At 37.2% G+C, this 21042-nt stretch overlaps 1 protein-coding gene across 2 annotated transcripts; it reads left to right on the top strand.

Moving 5' to 3' along the window:
* The first annotated feature begins 345 nt into the window (after positions 1–345).
* Positions 346–20794, top strand: vegfab (vascular endothelial growth factor Ab). Of its 2 annotated transcripts, XM_026922823.3 has the most exons (8): positions 346–1103; positions 3744–3786; positions 4661–4857; positions 9457–9533; positions 9792–9824; positions 12499–12570; positions 19797–19943; positions 20047–20794. In XM_026922823.3, exons 1-8 carry the CDS (start codon positions 936–938, stop codon positions 20066–20068), a joined length of 759 nt encoding a protein of 252 aa, XP_026778624.1. In that variant the 5' UTR covers positions 346–935; the 3' UTR covers positions 20069–20794. The 2 variants fall into 2 exon arrangements, with proteins under 2 accessions (XP_026778624.1, XP_026778625.1); XM_026922824.3 differs by lacking the exon at positions 12499–12570.
* The last annotated feature ends 248 nt before the right edge of the window (positions 20795–21042 follow it).

Below are 21042 nucleotides of genomic sequence, written 5' to 3'. Positions count from 1 at the left end.
ATATATACATACACACACACACACACACACATTATATATATATATATATATATATATATATATATATATATATATATATAATGTATGTATGTATATATATACTACGAGTGGCCCAAATGGCATCAGTCAGGGGATTAAGAGCAACCTCATTCGTAGTAAATTTTTTTTTGTTTGGTTTTACTGAAGTCCACATAAAAGTTAACATAAAACGTGTACGTTTAATCTCACTCCTGCATTATGCCGCACAGCACATCAACGTTGACACATTCTTACAAAAGGAAAACGCTGTAGACACGCCCACCGCAGTACAGTCCAATCAGATGCGCTCATATGGAGTTTCAACCTCGGTGCGCTGCCCGAGTGACCGACAGTTGAAACCCCTCGAGCGCACGGCTTTAGCTTGGCGGTGTCACGTCTCCGACTCAAAGATTAAAAAAAAAAATTACAAGAAAAGAAATTGCTGGTAAAAACTGCTTGAAACCCACCAAGAAGCGGATTCCGAAGTTGATTTTTTTTCTTCAGCAGCAGAAGATAGAGACCTACCCGGTTTTCCCGGGCACTGAGGAATTCTGCGCGAGGGGCTGCCAGGCTGTGATTCACTGAGCCACCACAGCTCAAAGTTACATCAGAGCCCGACTTTCCCCTCGAACTCGTATAAAACTTAACAGCCGAGTGACAAGTCAAATCATGGGATTATTAGCCTACTGTGATGTGGATTGTAAAGCCGTTTGAGCAACAGCTCAGTTTGCGTTGGGACCATGTGAGTGGATTCGCGTCGTGGCTTCTGACGTTTCTGGATATTTTGAAAATCATCGGCAACAGTTGAACCCGACGTCTTGTCCTTCCTTTTCATCAGGTGTCTTGTCTCGTGGGACCAAAAATGAGACTTTAGCCTGATTAGTTCTCCTGACCCCCACCGTTAGGAAGCTCCATCCATGTCTGCCCTGTTTTCTGAGACTCTCTCTGATGCTTTTGAACAAGTTCGCCTATCATACGATAGGATTTTAACCAGACTTTCGCGTTGCGCCATGTCAGTCATGAACTTGGCCGTGCGCTTGTTGCAGTTGTTTTGCGTGACGCTCCTATATTTCTCAGCTGTCAAGGTAAGTTTTGCGTGTGCGCGCTCAGTGTGTACTTTTGTCATGCGTTTGGGATCACGCCAATCGCGCGTTTGACAAGGACGTCCTTGTCACTGAGGTCATTGACCGTGTTCTTGTCTACACCTCCCAAAATGTATAGTATCCTAATCCAAACGAAGTCTGCTTATTCTGATCACGCTTTTCCTTAGCGATAGCGATCGAGTACTTGAGGGTTGGATGGTAATTACTACCAGCTTGTGTGTGTGTGTGTGTGTGTGTGTGTGTGTTCGACCGAAGGGGAGAGTGTGATATTTGTGAAGGCCTCGTCAGAGCCACCTTGGTGATATTAAAGGCGCAGTGTGCTTATGGAGCTTTGCCAGTCCAGACTAAATCCAGGTTGCGAAACACCACGTTGGAAGACTTTTGTCCTTTAACTGACTTTCGTCCAAATCATTAACACATGAAAAAATGCTTAGTGTCGAAATAACACCTACAGTCCTGAATAAACGCTTGTGCATTTGTCCAGTATGAGGAAGTATATAAACAGTGAAGTTGTTAATTCAGCAAGGAATTTGTAGTAGGCTCGTAGCCAAACTTTTAATGACATGCTTTTAATGACATGTATAGACATGCTTTAATTTAATGCTAACATATAAATGAGGAAATCATTAAGACAATTTCGTCAGTCAGCAGATCTGGAAAAAGCTTCATTACAGTTATAAATACACACACACACACGTACACACACACACACAAACATATACATATATATATATATGTATATGTGTGTGTATATATATATATATATATATATATATATATGTATATGTATGTATATGTGTGTGTATATACAGTATACATACACACACACACACACACACACACATATATATATATATATATATATATATATATATATATATATATACAGTTTAAACTTTGGCAGGCAGTCATCAGATCCAATCCAGCTTCTTCACACCAAGACAAACCATTTAGATCAACATTCAGTGTTTTACCAGTGATCCTAGTAACATATCATGTTTTATAACAAGTACTGAAACAGGCAAAATTTGTGCACACACTTTGCCTAAAAAGTACCAAGTGACTGAGCACAAGATGAATAGTTCCACTGGCCACAGCAACATCCCCAGCGGTGAATACAATATCTGCAGTGTTAATTTAAGTCCAAGTGGTCACAATGGAACATTGTAACAGTTGATTCATCATTGTAGATGTTCAGCACTGGGGGGTATCAATTCAACACTGGGGATTTCTGCTGTGTGAATATAAATATGATCTGCTAATTATGATACTTAGAAGACATGGAGCATATTTGGAGAATGATGGAGTTAGCAGGGAGGTAAAGGGTTTACATGGGTAGCAGTGAATTAGCAATATTAATTCCGTAATATTAATAGAATTAAGTAATCAATTGCTTCTGGTTCAGGTGGAGTAAAACCAGTAATAAGCTGGTATGTGAGTAACTATATAGTAGTTTATGCTGTATCTTAGGCTGCTGGTTCAAAAACACCTAGAAAATATGGATTTGTTTTGACAGTTTGAGATGTACTTCTTAATTTTTGAAAACTGTACTACTTTGCAAGTCAAAGCATGGTGGAACATGACACTGATTCCTAAGTAGGAGTGTTTGACAATCGTATCATTGTTTAGCCATTGGTAATGTAAAACAAAGTATGCACCCTATCAATAGCAGCTTTTTAGGCTATAACTTGCAATATGAAACTACTTGACAGCGTGAGAAACGTGACTCCAGACCTGTGCAACATCCGGTTTAGAATCCTATACTTTGCCAAATCATGTGACTTAATTGTGTTAGAAACATAATTTTTATGCCATTATACATTAGATGATGCTGACGAGTGACATTGTCAGGTAGTCTAAGTTGTATTAATCTGTATACAGGATAGCATAGTATTTTGAAGCCAACTAGCATACAACACAATCCCATGAATAGGAGTAATTCTTCAATAGCATTGCATAGTCCGTACCTATGTCTTGTCATGGATTAGTGGATTTAAGGTTCACATTCAGGTTTGTCCTTGCTCACCTGTATTATCGTGTATGAAGAAAAAAAAAAAAATCTGAGTTCCTGAGTGAAACATTTTTTTCAGGATTTTTACTATTGAGTTTGACAAACTTCACTTTTAAAGTCATTTAATATATGGTTCTTAGGTAATGCTCTTTAAACATCCGCCAAGTCTGTGAGTTGAGGCTGGAGGGTTTGGTTTACCTTGATTTGGCAGCAATCCCAAAATTACGTCACTGTGGGAACTGACATGCAATGAATGACAAAGGTTGCATCAAGCAGTGATATTTGCATGACATTACAGCACTGAGAGAGCCAGACCTTTTTTTTTTAAACCAAATTTGTAGGTAGCGAAGCAAATGCATGACAGAAACCAGGATTTACTAAAGATAAGAAGGGCATTCAAAAACAGTATGTAGTAAGTATGCCAGTAAGTATAATTGAAACAGGAATAACCACAAAGAGAGAAAATTCCATCTATTAAAATAGTGTGGTTTGAAATGAAACCTCATAGTTGTTGTTTCCATATTTTGCAACAGTTTGTTTCCTTTCCATAAATGTAATATCAGAAAAGAATTCTAGTTCAATTTCTGACTACATTAACTTCTTTTCCACAGAGTGCCTATATCCCCAAAGAGAATGGAGGCAGCACAAATGAGGGTAAGTTAAGAATGGCGCTTAAGGAATAAAATACAATAATTCTTCCTTAAGCAATAATTCTTCCTAAGTTTTATTACATATGCGTATATTCACATGAATAGAGCACCCTCTGCTGGACAAATATACAAATATACAAACTTCTGATTCTGATGTTTATTTATACAAACATCCAAAAAAACATTTTTTTGGTTATGTGCCTAGCGGATCTCTATCTTTGTTAAGTTATAACAGAGGACCAAGGAGAAACATGTGGTCCAGTTTATTATCTCAGTACTCTTTAAAAACTGGTCACATTAATATGTTGGATTGGGATGGAACATGATCGTTGAGTAAAATCTGCTAAAATGAAATGATTGCCTTTGTCCATGGTGGGTCCCTAGTCAGATTTACTTATCAGATTACATTGATCATGTACTGACGAATATCAGATGGCTTCAGATTTATGTCCATGTAATGGAAAGAAAATGTTAACGAAAATCAGCACTGACACTTCTGTTTGTCACTGCATTTCAAAAATAGAACAGCTTAAGTCGAAAGACCACAGTTGCCTGCAGTATACTGCTGACAATATGCTGACATTATACTTCTAATTCAGATTACATTCAGATTACAATGTACTTTTTATTTTATACAGAAGAAACATAATACATTAGTGGAACAGTAACACAGAACTTGAAATTGAAAGCCCACATCCATGACAGGATATAAATAAATGCATCAGAGGCAATACAGTATCATAATTTGTAATCAGAGTGGCTCACAAACTTCAGTTAAACTTGACTTTCACACTAATATCTACTTGCAAAGAAGACAATATTATCACCAACTTTCTAACACAACTGGATTTATAATATGGCTTTATATCTCTCCGCAGTCGTGCCCTTTACTGAGGTCTACAATAAGTCGATGTGCCGGCCACGGGAGATGCTGGTGGAGGTCCATCAGGAGTATCCTGATGACATTGAGCACATTTTCATTCCGTCCTGTGTGGTGCTTATGCGCTGTGCTGGCTGCTGCAATGACGAGATGTTGGAGTGCACACCCACTGCCACCCGCAACATCACCATGGAGGTCAGAACGCCACTCACTGAAAATCTTAGGGAGAATCTCACTGCTAATGGGGAGTGTTTGTCTGCTTTGTTTGTGCCAACCTGTCTCCTCTGAGTGAAATTTATGGACTGTATACAGTCTCCTATGAAAATATTGGAAAGGCAAGGCCAATTCTTTGTTTTTACTATACACTGAAAACATTCGGGTTTGAGATCAAAAGATAGATATGATCCGATAGATTAGAATTTTAGCTTTCATTTCCTGATATTTACATCAAGATGTATTAACCAACTTAGAAAATGGCACCTTTTTGTGGCAGACGACCCAATTTTTAGGTGATCAAAAGTATAGGAGCAGATAGTTTTAAAGTATATTAAAGTAAATAACACTTAATATTTGGTGGCATATGCCTTGCTTGCATCAAGCCGGTGGCCCACTGATATCACCAAACTGCTGCATTCTTCTTCTTTTGTGACGCTTTTCCAGGCCTGTAGCTTCTTTCAGTTGTTGTTTGTTTTAAGTTGTTTCTCCCTTCAGTCTTGTCTTCATGAGGTGAAATGCATGCTCAATTGGGTTAAGGTCTGGTGATTCACTTGGCCCTGAAGTCCTTCGTTGTGCTGGCAGTGTATTTTGGGCCATTGTGCTGCATGCGAAGTTCCTCCCAATTAGATCGGATGCAGTTTTCTGTAAATTGGCAGACAGAATGTTTCTGTAGACTTCTGAATTCATTCCAGTTGCAGAAAGTGATAAAAAGATTTTCTTTGAATGAGCATTCAAGTGGTACTTACAACTACCTTTGAGCCCCTGGATTCTTAAGGTCTCCCTGCTCCAAAAATGCCTGATCCTACTTATGGAGGTCATCATAACTAGCTTTTGAGCAAGCTCTGGTGTGATGGAGCAGGGAATAAAATGAAGCTCTGTAAGGCAGTGACCCAAGTTGGTAACTGGAGTTGGTAACATGATCTGTGTATCCCGGCCAAACTGCACTTTGCATACCGTCAACTCCAGAATTATTAGCAGCCCTGGTAAAGATAAAGGGTGAAGAAGGTATGTCTGTGTGGTTTGTGGATCTGTAGCTTAATCTCACACTGAACATATAAGGTGAACTGACAATAACATATTAATGTCTGTTTACCTGAGAGTTTAGGAACTTTAAGAGGTTAAGAGGTCATCCATGACTTCCTGTTTTACTTGAGGTGACACCTGTTAATATGAGGTGACACGGATGCCAAATTCCCTTTGTAATAATTCAACAACATGAGGAAGATCACGGAATACATAAATAAAACAAGACACAATTGTGCTGAATGTCATAAATCAGACACTGGGTATAAAAATAGCTTGAAAATACCGGAATCCGCTCAGGGCAATAATTAAGAAGATGAAAACAACTGGAACTGTAATGAACCCACCTGGAAGAGGACATATTTTGCCTCTCGCACAGTAAGGAGGATGATTAGAGAGGCACAAATCATGGATCACAGTTGGAGATTTACAGAAGAGAGTAGCATAGGTCAGCAAGTCTGTTTGGAAGATGTGCCAGAAGAAACCATTTCTTTCATCAAACCACAAACATAAGTACATTGACTTCACTAGTGACAACTGAAACTTTGATTGAAACTGAGTTCTATGGTCAATGAGACAAAAATAGAGCAAGCACTCAAGACGGGCATGGTGTAAAAGAAGGTTGATTATGCCGAAAAGAACATAAAAGTATGTTTTTCCCTCAAAGGCCCTGGGAACCTTGTAAGGATAAATGGCATCATGGACTCCATGATGTGCAAGGAGATTTTAAAAGAAACTCTAGCTGCCTCTGCCAAGAAGCTACAACTGGATCCTGGTTGGATCTTCCAGCAGGAAAATGATCAAAAATAATATGCTCAATGCTCTAATGACCAAAAAATCAAGTTTTTGAAATGGCCATCCCAGTTTCCTGATATAATCTCTATTGATAACCTGCGGAGTGAGCTCAAGATGAGAGTCCACAAGAGAGGATGCTAAAGGATCTGAAGAGATTCTGTATTGTGGAGGGCTCACTGATTCCTTGCTCTGTATTCTTAGTGATGTTATGGTGGCAAAGGGCCTTGCCCAAAGTACTAAATGCAGAGGTACCAATAATTCATTTACCATTATTTTACCAATCATTACCAAAGGTGCCAATAATTCTGGAGCTGAATGTACATGTGCCATTTTCCTAACATCACTACATGATCTTTTCTGCACATGCAAAACATTACATGGCAGTTGCTTGTAGCTTTATAAATAATTGTAAATAAAAACTCATAGCCTTTTTAAGGCTGGATTGTGTACTTGCGAGGTTTGTTTTACACGTGATAGCATTCATCATTAAGGTGCACAGCAACAATAATGGACTTGAGTGCACAGAATGGCATATAAACAAATCTAAAACTGCTATACGACATCAAAACGAGCAGAGATTTTTTATCAGTTGATGAGATAAGCTTCAGCTGTGTAGAAAACAGTTCTCACCCACTGGATCTGTTTACAGGCAACAGAGAGAATTTTGTTGTCTTGAATATCGTGTTACAAAATACTGGCAAGACAAATTTTGTATGTGTATCATGTTTTGCAATATTTCCGTTTAATATTCATTATGAGCTGTACCTCTGCTTACACACTAGGCAGCAGCACCAGAGGTAGTAGCATACAAAGCACGAAGTAACTTAACTGTCTTGAAGCATGCTTACTTAATAGTAAAAAAATTTACGCTAATCAGGCTTGCAGCCTTGTTTCATTTGGCCTGCATGAACTTGGAAAACATAATATCAAAACAGCCCATAGTACACTACTGCTCAACATTTTCCACACTATCCAGAATTCACATCAGATCCGTAGTGTAGCCATCTGAAGGACAGTTACTGTAAACTGTCGTATATTATATATATATATGCACTTTGGTTTGTACCGCAGCTGGCTTGACCGCTGTCTGAAACGCAGGATAAAATCACTGTTTGTGTGCTGCGCTTGATGTAAGTCACACTCGCATCGGAAAACTAGTCAGAAGCATGTTGTGCTATCAGTGGCATAAACAGAAACTAATTTTGGAGGGTTGAAGAAATATACAAAATAAAAATCGCAGTTATTTTCCTCGTCTGTACCAACGTGCTTGTGCATTTCAGGTGGATGTCATGTATCGATGATGACACAAACTTTTTATTTAACCTAACTATTAAAGGCACAATCTACCATCAAACAACACTGCCATGAAATACCTTTATGACATTGAAAAAGATTAAATAGCATGTTAATAATAGTGGAAAATTACACCTAATAAATCATGATCTACTTTTCAGTGTGTTGATATTGCAGTGGTCTGATATGCTGTCATTCTAAAATAAATGTATTAAAATGTAATATTTTATTTGGGTCAATATCATCTCTTGTCAGTATCGTCTTCTGAAGCTATGTCCCGTATGGTTGCTTTAGTGTATCATCTCATACCTACCTGTTTGCAGCCAGTAGTCCTTTATTTACATGTCATATGAATACAACACACCCTAATCTACCCTCATATGCTATAATTTCAAATCAAGCAAGTTAAAATATTATCCTTAAAAATTACATGCACTCCAACCAGATGTGAGTTTGATACTACAGATATCCCAAAGATCAAATTGATGAATAAGCAAACTGTCATTGGAGGTTGCATATGTTTAACAGTTTGGGGCTTTGTCTGCCCTGATACACTGCCAGTAAAATAAGGTACTTTATTTTGGTTTTTAATTTCAGTGAGTCCTTAGTTTTGGTTTTGCTCAAAAAGTTTCATTTTGGTGCATCACTACCAGTTACTGTAAATCTTTCTCTGTTTGTTTCTTTGTTGCTCACACTCACTTTATATGATCTGTTTCCACTTTCATATTGTCTAATGAATGTACTTTCTTTTTTTAAGTAGCACTTTATTTAAAGGGTACATACTAGGGCCATAATGGTACAACTTATCATTTTGTTCGATACAAGGCTATCGAAACAATACATTCAACACTCTGCACAATAAAGTATGCTATCAGTCATAAAATATCACTTATATTACATGAGTTATAATAAACATTTAAACATTTTCAAGTTTAAGTCTCATTCACCAACATACAGTAATTTTTTGGCGGTAATTCTTTTTTTTTTTTTTTTTTTTTTTTTTTAAGCAATTTTGGCACCTCTGCACCAACAGCACTTTAATTAAAGGTCATTTAATTTCATGCTCCTACTTGTGAAAGTATTTGCCCCCACAACCTTTCATGCATCACTTCAATGAAAAGAAAAAAAAAAATAAGAAAATGCTTTAACTTGATAATCAAGGGTCCTTCATAGAAACTTTTGTCATCTCACCAGTTTTTACATTAGTTATATATAAATCCTCCACTATTGCTTATAAAATGGTATTTAAAATGCTTATGAATGTGTTATAAAGCCCCAGTGTAGGTACCCTTCAAATAGAATTTTTCCTACTATTTTAAACATATACAGTCTTTTACAATAAATCATATGATACTTGGGTTATCACTTATCTTTTCTGTTTGTAGGACAAATATTCTCATGGAAATGAAATGTCAAGCCTGTTGTATGTACCATTTTGGCTGTGTCATGGTGTGTTTTGTTTTATAGGTACAAAAATTAAAACCCCTGCGCATCAAACGCAACTACCCAATGAGTTTTGCAGAACACACTGAATGTGAATGCAGGTAAAAAAATTTGCTGTAACAATTGTACACAATCATAGCAAGTTGAATTTTTGTTGAAGAAACTGCTCTTTCTCTTTACTGTTTATTGTGGGCATTAAATTCTAGGAGTCTCCTCTGTGAGGAGCTTCCTAACCTAACCTAGCACAGAGTTAAGAGGCACCACAGGGCTGCTTAGCTGAAGTGATTTTGAACCTTCACCTCTGTAAAAGTCCAAAATAGTAAGCATAAAGTTAATTGTCTCTCACTCTCTTTTTTTAGAGTAAAGAAAGACATACAAGATAAGACAGAGAAGTAAGTGCATACATTTTCAAGTCATGATTGTCTGTGTGTTGGCAAGACAGTGTCTGGTATCAGTAGCTCCTTTTCTTTCCCCTTCTTTTCCATTCTCATTCTTTTTTGACTATAATATTAATTATATCTAGATGTAGTATGTGGTAATGTTTATCATCATCGTCATCAGCATGTTGATGTTTAGCGCTACAATGTAGTTTATGAATCAGTAGTAAATGTAGATTTACCAAACATCATTCAACATTATGACCTCAGCTATCTCAAAGGTAAGTGAGTTTTTGGACTTCAAAAACTGAGGTCAGTGGACTTGCTCCAATATTTAGTGCAGTTATTCCTCCATTTCTCAGTGTGCGTTAATGTTATCATGGTATAGGTGAGAGCAACCTCCACAGTCAGTGACTTTTTTTATGATCTGAAGTAAAATGTTGATGGAGTTCATAGTCTCTGATATCTTTAGTGGTCTCAGATAAGAGTGAGCTTTTGAGTTTGCCTTCTACACTTTATGATTTTCTTCTAAGGCATTGACCTGCCTTATCACAGTTTTGGGCATAGGAAGATCAACATCTGCTTTTGGGTCCCTAAATTATTGGATGGTGGTACCTTTGTCCTTTGTGGAGTTCAATAGAAATGTGTTCTGTGTCAAGAATATCTAAGTGGTATAGAGGGTGCTGTATCTTTAAAGCCAAAGGTTATACTGGAGAATGCTTTGCCACATTTTATGGTAAACAACTTTGCACTAGGCATGTGCCGAAAGCAGAACTGTTGCGCTGACTGAATGCAGAGTTTGTTTATAAATCTATACCAACTCAACTATCTTTGAACTTTGAAGAGGACAGTCCATATGTGCAAAACTAAGAATATAAAGTAGCTTGATATATTCTGTGTGAAGAAGTCCAAGGTTCCTCTTCAAGCTGTAGTATTATAAGGTTCTATCTGGAAAAAGAGCTATATTTAGCTATTCTCAAAAAGTTCTATACTGCATCACTACTTTGGATTCAGATTGTTAAACTTCTGAGACATTTAGAAAGTACATTTCTGAACACTGGCCAAACACAAATAGAACTTTATTAGTTTGTAATCTCAAATACTGTTTTTCTGAATGTTTCTCATTAAGCAGTCCCAAATAAATAAATAAATAAATAAATAAATAGTACTAAACTTAGAGAAAGACATTTAAGCCTATTAAGCCCACATAATAATAATAATAATAATAATATACATTTTGACTAAGTTTTGTTTTTAGAAATGTTATCTTCAAGATTTAATCTGCAATCTGGTTCAATTTCAAAATGTGAATTTGTTCCTACACAAGAGAGTTTACCTTAAAATTTCATTTTAAAACATTTAACAAAAAAAAATATATCAAAATGCATTATCATATACTGTATGTGTTTCTGTGCAACCACACAAACACACATCCTTCAAACCTTTCCAAACCCAATATCTGCTAGCTTGAAATTTCAGTTTATTAAGCATGTAACTAAGGAATGTCTGTAATATTTAATATGCTAATATTTTCTGATGTTAATTCTGATGTTAATTACGTTTCCCCATCAAAAGGCCAGCAAGTACAGTAGACTAATCCTGTTTTTTCCATTCAGTCTTTTTGAGCATAACACATACAGCTAAATGTTTCCGCTTTTTCCTGCTCTGTATACAGTATAAGGCTTTAAGTCTGTTTTTTCCTGTCAGGGTGTAAATACAGTGTGAATGATTATCTAAGGCTGCCTACGTTGCGTTCATCCTATGTTCATCCTGGACTAGCACAATGAACCATATATAACCAAGTTCTTACACCAGAACTTTGCAAAAAAAAAAAAATAAAAAAAAAAAAACACCACAGGAATGTAAAGTAAGCCAGAGTGATGAAGTCTTTTGTGGTGACCTCATTTTATACCAAAATACCAGAGAAAACCTTATAATACCGAGGTCACAAAGTGTCTCCAGAGTTGTGCTGTTATTCTTCACAGGGGTCTCTTCACATGACTGTGGTCAGTTTAAAACCAGTTTTTTAAAGCACTTTTAAAGAAACCCTTTTATTTTAGAAGTAAATAACCATAATAAATATTAATTAATTATTAATATAACAGATTGATTGGTGCATGTCTACTGTGAACACAGATTAGGAATGAGTCTGGCACAGGAATAGCTGGCTTTAGATGTGTCCACACTTTTCAGTGTTAGTAGAATGGAATGTGAAATTCTTCTTATGTTGAGTTATGTTGTTTATCTACTTGATTGCCACAGGAAGGAGCACCAAAAAGTTATGAAATCTCTGGCAGTTTGTTCATTAAACAAAACGCATTTAACTTTCATTATTTAAAATAGCCCTGCTTACCATCAAATAACAGGTTTTTTTGGCTTATTTGTGTTTCTACTTTCATCTGCCATGTCATCCATAATGCACATTTTAAAAATCTCATTACTAGTGTCGTGTTGTATTGTCTCTCCATTTATTTGTCCTTTGTTACAAATGAGACCTAATAATATCAAAAACTATAGGATGTAGTCAATATAACATGCTGTGAGCTGGTTGATGCCTCTAGTTTTTTTTCTTTTTCCCCCAAACCCCTACTTTTTCCTTTGCATTGGCTGTTTGGCTTACCTGTTGCATCATTTGCCCCATTTCAGTTGTTCTACTTCGCTGTTGTTTGTTTTTTTCTTCCTTTTCCAGAAAACCCCGGAAAGGCAAGGGGAAAGGTCAAAAGGGAAAGCGAAAGAAAAACCGCGACAAAACGCGGGATTTGTATGTTACCTCAGCCTTCTCCTCCACCCACCTGCACCTGAGTGTTATGCTCTTGGTCATCAAATTAATTTGGGAGGAGATATGTTGTCTCCTTTAATTAACCAAAATCACAATTAATTAGCATTAATCCATGGCAAGTACATACTGCGAACTTACCTTGTTAACTTAATTTTTGTTTAAAGAACCAAATCGAAACTGCAACTCAACTGCAACCCCGAGCTTAACCTTCTTCACACTTACGGCCTGATTTGCTAATTGACAAGTGCAGTGTTATTTAGGGGTGTAAACGTTAGGCTTCCACATGATGCCGTACAATTTTGACTCTTAAGGCAATGATTCAATATTTTACCATACCATACCATACAATATTTTACAATACTGAATTTGCTACAATAAAATAGGATATGATTTAGTACCCTCTGTTCAATATATGAGCAGCTTTGTTCAGGATTAGGGTAGGGCTACAATTACTTTGTATTTGAATGATGATGACATAGAGAAGGACTATTTTAAAAGTATCATAGTTACACACAAATCACCTCACTAGCCTATTTACACGTCAGTTTAAAAATATGATTTTTTTAGACACCATTCGTGTGTCTTTTGATAATAATTGAGTTATAATCATTTATATTCCATAAAAATTAATTTATTATATTTGTTGCTGTGATTCATTTCGATCATTGCCTTTTAAACCGATGCACCAATTCAGATTGTCCGATCATTACACCCCTAGTATTGATAACATGCAGAAATTGGCTAAAGTATTCTTTACTGACCAAAACCTAATTCAACTGGTATACAAAGTCAGTAAAATCCTCAGCAAATCCAGCTCTATGATTCGTAAAAAAAAAGGGACAAGATGTACACAGTAATAGAGCGCCCTTCTGCTTTCTCCAGCTGCATGGCTTACAGATAATGGTACTAATCTTTTAAGATCTTTGTTAATATCTTGGCAATTGTTTTCTAATGGCCATCTTTTCTCTGTCTTTAAAAATGTGACTGCTGACTGTCCTAGATGTTGTGTCTTGAATGTTATTTTTCTTGTCTTTTTAAGTGGGTCTTACCCACATTACTCTGTTGAGATTTGATCAAAAGTGAGATCAATTCTTGCTCCGATTTCAACCCTGTGATTTATGTAAACCAACAGTTAGGTCTGAGACATCACTGTGTGTTTTCCTGGTTATAAATATGTGAAACATAATGTTTTTATTATGAAGAAAGAGAGAAGGAGTGTTAGATTGGAGTGTCCCTAGTGAAATTGTGATGGCAGTGCATTTTATATCGAAGGCAGATGTGTTTGGGTTAGTTAAAAAGTGGTTAAAGAGTAAAAAGGCAGGGTAAAGGTAAAAGGAGGGTAAAAAGTAGCATTCTGTGTACTTTTTTAAATCATATACCATAGATTTCTGCTCTGCACATATCCATGTGCTTTGTCAAAACATCAAAATGTGTATAAAAACTAACTCCCTTGCCGAGAATAAGCCACTTCTCTTTGCTAATCGAATCTGTTTAAGTGTCAGTGTATTCAGGCCCATGAGATATTCTTACTGATGTTCTTGTTATAACTGCAGCTTAAATGAAGGTGTTTCAGAGTTTTTAGGACTATAACAGCTTGTATAAAGTTCCATAATACATACAGTATTGTGCAAAAGTCTTAGGGACCCTAAATTTGTTTTTATATAAAATTTGTCTTAGACATTTATTTTGTATTATTGTGTCAGTAGAAAAAATGGTTTCCAAAAAATATTTATGTTATTAAAGAAAGTAACATATAAGGTAACAACAATAAGGTTGTCTGCAAACTGCAGAAACAGAAACAAGTGAGACAGTCAAAGTCTAGAAAAGAACTATGGCAATTTATACTTGCAACAGCCCACCAGCTAACTGTGTATTTTCAGAGAGTTGTTGCAGTTTTAAAGGCAAAGGGTGGACACATTTTATATATTTAGAAACTTTTGAATATAAGCACAGATTACTAATTGATATAAAGTAAAATACATAGATCCTGTAATATATGAGTACCACAGATAAAATGTAATATTGGTTTTATATCTTAAGGAATTATGATTTAATTAATACCCACCCAAATGCAACTGCTGTGTTCTCATCGGCCTAAACAAACTGCACCAAGGGGAAAATGCACCAGGGCTGAGTTCAAATTGATTAAACACTGCATATTGCACCAAGTGTGAAACTGCCGTATGAGTTTTATTCATTGGATTGTTTTCATGGAGCAGAAAATATCATGATTAGTTTAGTAGGCAAAACTGATCAGTTTATATTCTCAGAACATATTTCAATAACTTTAAGTTCTATGGCAGGCAGGTCCTAAATAGATAGAATGTATCTAAAAGATTTTTTACTTTTTTCAGTTTTTTAGTTTTTTAAGTGTTTAGAAACTCTTAAGCAGTCATCCATAAATATGAGGTGACACTGAGGCCAAATTCCCTCAGTTATTCAACAACATGGGGAAAATCACAGAATACATCAATGAAATGAGACAAAATTGTTTTGACCTTCATAAATTAGGCAATGGCTATAAAAATAGCTCTATGCTTGGCAATAATTAAGAAGATTAAAACAACCAGAGCTGTAATGAACCTGCCTGGAACAGGAAACAAGTGTATTTTATCCTTACGCACAGTAAGGAGGATGGTGAAGGAGCCAAAAATTTCTCCAAGGATCATGGTTAGAGAAGATTTGCAGAAGATGGTAGAATTTTGGGGTCAATTGATATAAAGTCTCCTAATCTACACTAAGACAGCACCTCCATGCCAGCAAGCTGTTTGGAATGTGTGCAAGAAGAAACCATTTCTTTCGTCTAACAACAAACATACACACCTAGACACAACTGGAACATTGCCTGGAACAGGGTTCTATGGTTAGATGAGACAAAAATAGAGCTTTTTGGCAACAAACACAAACACTAAAGGTGGGTTTGGTGTAAAATGAAGGATGTTTATACAGAAAAGGCCTTAATCCTCTCTGCTAACTATGGTGGAGGATCTGTGATGTTGTGGGGCTTTTTTCCTCCAAAGGCCTAGGGAAGCTTATTAGTTTAAATGTCACCATGAACTCCAAGAAGTTTCACTGGATTTTAAATGAAAATCTGGCTGCATCTACCAAGAAGCAGGTCATGGTTGGATCTTTCAGCATGACAGTGCCAAAACATATGTCCAAATGCACACAAAAATGGTTCAAGGACCACAGAATCAAATTTTGAAATGGCCATCCCAGTCCCCAGATGCACTGAACACCTATGAGGTGAGCTGAAGAGAAGACAGGACCTAGGACACTGGAGAGATTGAGAAGTGGTCTCAAATTCCTTGCTTTGAGTTCTCCAGTGTCATGAAGCATTATAGAAGACTCAGTGCTGTTATTATGCCAAAGGGAGGTGCTAAATGTACATAGTGCATAAATTCAGGGGTACCAATAACAATGACACATGGTTTTGTTAAAAAGTATAATGTGTTTTTTTTATTTTCTTAGAGTAAATTTACAATTAAAGTTAGATTTCTCTCATGTATAGTTAAGCTAATTAACTGCCAGTAATTCTGGAGCTGACTATATTAAATTCAGGACATATTAGAATTAATAATACATCTTTTAACCGTTGTACTTTTTCACTTCTTTTAACCACCAGGGGCAATGTTCTTGTGTTATATTTTGCAAATTTTGCAAATTTGGTTATAAATATCTCCACCCCATACCAGTTTTTTCCTTTGTGTCAACTTTCTGAGTCCATGATGGGCTGCATATTAGCCACTACTGTAGACATGACAGCCACCATTAAAATGGCAGTGACCCATGTAGGGTTGGTCATCCACCAATGATGCTGAATATGCTCCCCCATTCACTGGTTACCACAGAATTTAATGTACCTCAATACAAGGATTACATTGACAGCTATGTGGCAGGGCATTAGCCTTGGCTTGTATGTCCCTGTGGACTTCTGTATTGCCTTTCTGGCAGAAAGAGCAAGCAAAACGTTATGCCACTCCAATGCCGAGTGCAGATGTACGGGCAACTTGCTGATGAAAGCTTATATTGCCACACATCTGATATACATGGGCAATCTTTTGGTGATTTTCTAGCTAGCATTTGAATGGCTGCTCTAGTTAGGTAGACTGGCCACATGACACTGATACATGGCCAAGGGCACCATTCAGAACAAGGGGTCTTACTCAACATATTTCCTTGTACAGAAATGGACAGCAGCTCCTCCCTTATTCTAGAACTGAGCGGTCCTAACTGGTTCCTGGAAATCCTACCTCTATGCATACTAAAGTTGTCAGATGTTGTTCATCTCATACACTCAAAAAATGAGTTCACATCAGTGAATCAGCTTGATTCCAGTTCCAACATGGGCCTACTGGAACTAAGGGGCTGTCACTGATGGGTCATCAGTCTGTGGATGACCTCATGCATTCTTGTCTCAGAGAAAGGGGCATGGCCCCTGATGTGCAGCATTTCTCATGAAAAGGGTGTGCCTAGGTGCAGTTCTCCTTCAAAGAGAGATGGTCACCACAGACACCTCCCCCTCCTGACTGGGAGCAGTGCGATGTCACAGACCACATAAATTGTTCTTCCTACCTGCCTTCCTTCCTAAGATTCAACCTTCTCCTGACCTGTTCAGGCAATGGTGTGACAGTCAGGCACATAAATCACCAAAGAGACATGAGGTATTAAAAAAAAAAAAAAAAAAAAAAAAAACATGGAAGTGGGCTCAAGTGGGCTTACCAGCAGCGAGCCTCACTGACAGCAGCTTGATGTCTGTGACAAGCAGTCCAAGAAACTATCCTGAATGCTAGAGCCCCTAACACATGGGTCTTATATGCTCTCAGATGGGAATTATTCCAAGAATGGTCAGTTTGAGCTCATGCTCTGCCCAGTGCTTAAAGTATTAGCCATTTTGCAGGGGCTACTAGATAATGGCAAGTCTCTGTCTATGCTAAAAGTGTATGTGGCGGCCATTTTGGGAGTGTATGTGTGGGGACCGCCTACTTGTGTTGAAGACTCCGTGCAAACCCATACGGAGTGCTGATCTGAAATGAATATCATTGAAGACATTCTTTTTGCTAGCGATCACCTCACTAAAAGGGTGAGAGAACTGCATGCCTTAGTGATTAGTTCACCCTGCATGTACTGTTGGCATGATGATTTTTTTTGTGATCTTGTGACCAAATGTAGGGTGTTTAAGGCTTTTTCACCAAAATTTTTGGACCAAGTGATTGACCTCACAGCATTCTACAAAAGTCAATCTATGGTGTGTTCTCTATTGTGCCCAGTACACATGTTGCAGTACTACTTGAAATGCATGACAGCTATTTGTTCATGAGACCAGTTACTCATTTGTCACAGTGCAAAGACATGTGAGACATGCAAAGACATGTCACCAGAACCTACAAACAGGCTGGACATTCAGCCCCCTATTGTGACTTGCCATTCCATTCCATGAGGAATGTTTCCTCCTCATGGGCACTACTTAGATGCATGCCACTCCAGGAGGTCTGCATTGCAGCTACCTGGGCATCACTGTGTACCCCTCCAGATTCTTCAAGGTCAACATTGCATGTCATCTCTGAACACCTTTCCAGTTGGCCAGGTGAGTCAGTTCCCTGTGTCAGAGATTATCCAGATGTTAAACTCCACACCTGGTGGTTAAAAATGGAAAGCTAGGTGCAGATATAACTGGTTCTATGAACACTGGATGATCACCAGGTAGTTTTGTGTGAAATAACGATTTAATCATCTCTACACAGTATTACACTGCCATGATATCCAGTGATGTTTACTTTGATTATATTATATTAGCAGAGCTGCCTGTGTAAGAGCTAGTTGCGTACACTATATACATAATTACAAAAGACTTATCACTCAAAAATACGTGAAATAGATTTGTAAAAGGATTATATAAAAATGTACTGTCTTTTTTTTTTTTTTTTTTTTACTGTTTACTGCTCATTACTGTGGAATCACCTAAAAATCCACCATCAAGCTGTGTTTTTGTCATTGCCACTGCCAGCAAGTAGTTCCCGACTGCACAGTGGGCAAAATTACTACACCTTCTCCTACCTTCCTTAAAATAGAAAAGGTGGAAATGCTCGATTTCCTGTCTTTTTTGGGCTGTTGGTTCTGGGTAATTAAATCTCGAGCAGGGAAAAATAAATATTGCTCAAACCTACCACTTGGTGCAAATTTGCATAAGGAGCACATTCAGGTGTTAAACACTGCCCCTGCCAGGTATCTGGTGTTTATAGAGCCACAGTTATATCTGTAACTAATATTTTATCATCTTAAACCAAGAGACTGTCTGAGGTTGATTCATCTTAAATTATATATAATAGATGTATGGAATGTAGAACCCTCAAATTACTGGAAAACTTCATAAAATTACGAAAACACTTTTTTTCTACTAGACACAGAGCATAGCAATATCGAGATGGCAGCCTGTGAAGTAGGTTTATTGCAGGAGGAGAATTCCAGATCTGGCTTTGTAAGATAAAATACCATTTCCACCTATTACTAGTGTCTTATTTCAGTCATTTGCGGTGGAACTGTCATAGTGTCATGATGGGAGGTCGTACCTTAAATGATTAAATACATTTCTGCCATCACCACTCCTCCTACTGTCTGGCAACCACACAAAATTCATGAGCGCCTCAAGCTTATCAATGTAATTGTATAGATCATATGGTGTTTTTATTTAGTATATTTCTTCATACCCCTGAATTTTAGCTATGACACAAAATAAAGAACCATGTTGTGGAATAAAATTAGCTGTTCTTGAGTCTTTTTTATTTTGTGATCTATGTTTTTATGTCAAGCATCACCTGATTTTAGTAGAGATAGAGGGGGCATGTCCAGTGTTGATGTGCGTCTGGTGATATCTGGTTACTGTGGTTACATGTCTCACACCTCAGCAGGGCTTGCAGGTGCATGCCACGCTGTGCCTAACATCTCCCAATCCCCCTATGCACACTCAGGTGGGCTGTTCCCATGGCTACAGGCTAAGCCTGAGACTTGGCTCAACATAATCCACCGCTTGCTGATTTTTTCTGTCCAAAAAAACTCACCAAAGCATCTCTGTGTGTTGGTTAGCAAGTCAGAATGTGCATTTCATTGATTGATTTGCTTAAAACTTTGGATTCTGATTATTTTAATATTAATCTTAAATAACTTCTCTATTATTTCTTTTCCTGTCCGTCCCTTGTGCCTGTCTTCAGTACTCACTGTAAACCATGCTGCAGTACATGTTCTGAGAGGAGAAAAAGGCTATACATTCAGGACCCTGAAACGTGCCTGTGCACCTGCAAACACTCAGAGGCTGACTGTAAGCAAAAACAGCTCGAACTCAATGAGAGGACTTGCAAGTGAGTATGTGGATGTGTGTGAATGAGTGTGTTTTGTGGCTGTATTAGTGTGCATTTGGGTTCATCTATTTTCTAATCACACTCCATTCTCCCTCTGTCCTAGATGCGACAAGCCAAGGAGATGAGCAGGATCAGCCTATATATGTTTTTTTCTGAATAAAGGCATAAACACTAATAATGAATAGCACCGCACTTTGAACCTTCAATTTTAATCTGTCAACCCCGGACTCTTGAAGCATTCCCCTCAACTGACAGAGAGTGAGTGAGCAAGTCTTCCCCCTGTAAATTTCACCATAAATGTGTATATTGAGTAAAGATTTGAGCAAAGACTGAAAGAACAAGTAGAGTTGCTGCTAAATTTCTGCCTAAGAGGATTGGCCATGTCATTCCCCCAGCTGATCATTTCTGTTTTTCAGTTTGCCTCAAAAATTGATTTTCTCTGCATATATAAGGGCTGTGTGGTTTCTAAAAAAAAAAAAAAAAAAAAAAAAAGCTAGGTGTATGTGTGTGTGTGTGTGTGTGAGAGAGAGAGAGAGAGAGAGATTGAGAGAAAAAGAGGCAGTATGTAGTATGAGACACAGGGGAACTAAACTAGACTTGTGAGTGAGTTTTCAAGGCTACATACTTATAACAATAAAATATAGCCAAAAGAAACACCTACCTTTTTATTTTATTGTTGTCAGATAGAAGAGGCTGCCTAAATTTAGTTTATTTACATTCTCTGTTATTTATTTACTCCCTGTAAATATGTCTAGATTTAAGGTCTTTTTGTGTTTGTGTAATGTAGTAAAGTATATTTATTTTCAAATTATATTACATTTTTTTTTCTATAAAATGTTTGAAAATCTGTGCTTTCCTGTGATTATTTTGATTTCTGATACAATTACATTAAAAACTACTTTATACTGTATGGAAATAAATTAAACAGTAGTCCGAGGCACTTTTCAAATATTAACTTCAAGTTAATATGTCAAAGGAACTTTGACTATTGAACTGTTAGAATCATAAGTGTTTCAAAGAAACTAAGAAAACCAAATATCACTCTAGTTTTTACCACACTGATTGACCATGAGCATGACAGTAAAAAAATTGGTTTGTA

The sequence above is a fragment of the Pangasianodon hypophthalmus genome, chromosome 18 (genome assembly GCF_027358585.1).
Source record: "Pangasianodon hypophthalmus isolate fPanHyp1 chromosome 18, fPanHyp1.pri, whole genome shotgun sequence".
In the NCBI taxonomy this organism is placed as follows: domain Eukaryota; kingdom Metazoa; phylum Chordata; class Actinopteri; order Siluriformes; family Pangasiidae; genus Pangasianodon; species Pangasianodon hypophthalmus.
The sequence above is the reverse complement of the archived record's forward strand: the minus strand, read 5'-3'. Positions and strand labels throughout refer to the sequence as shown.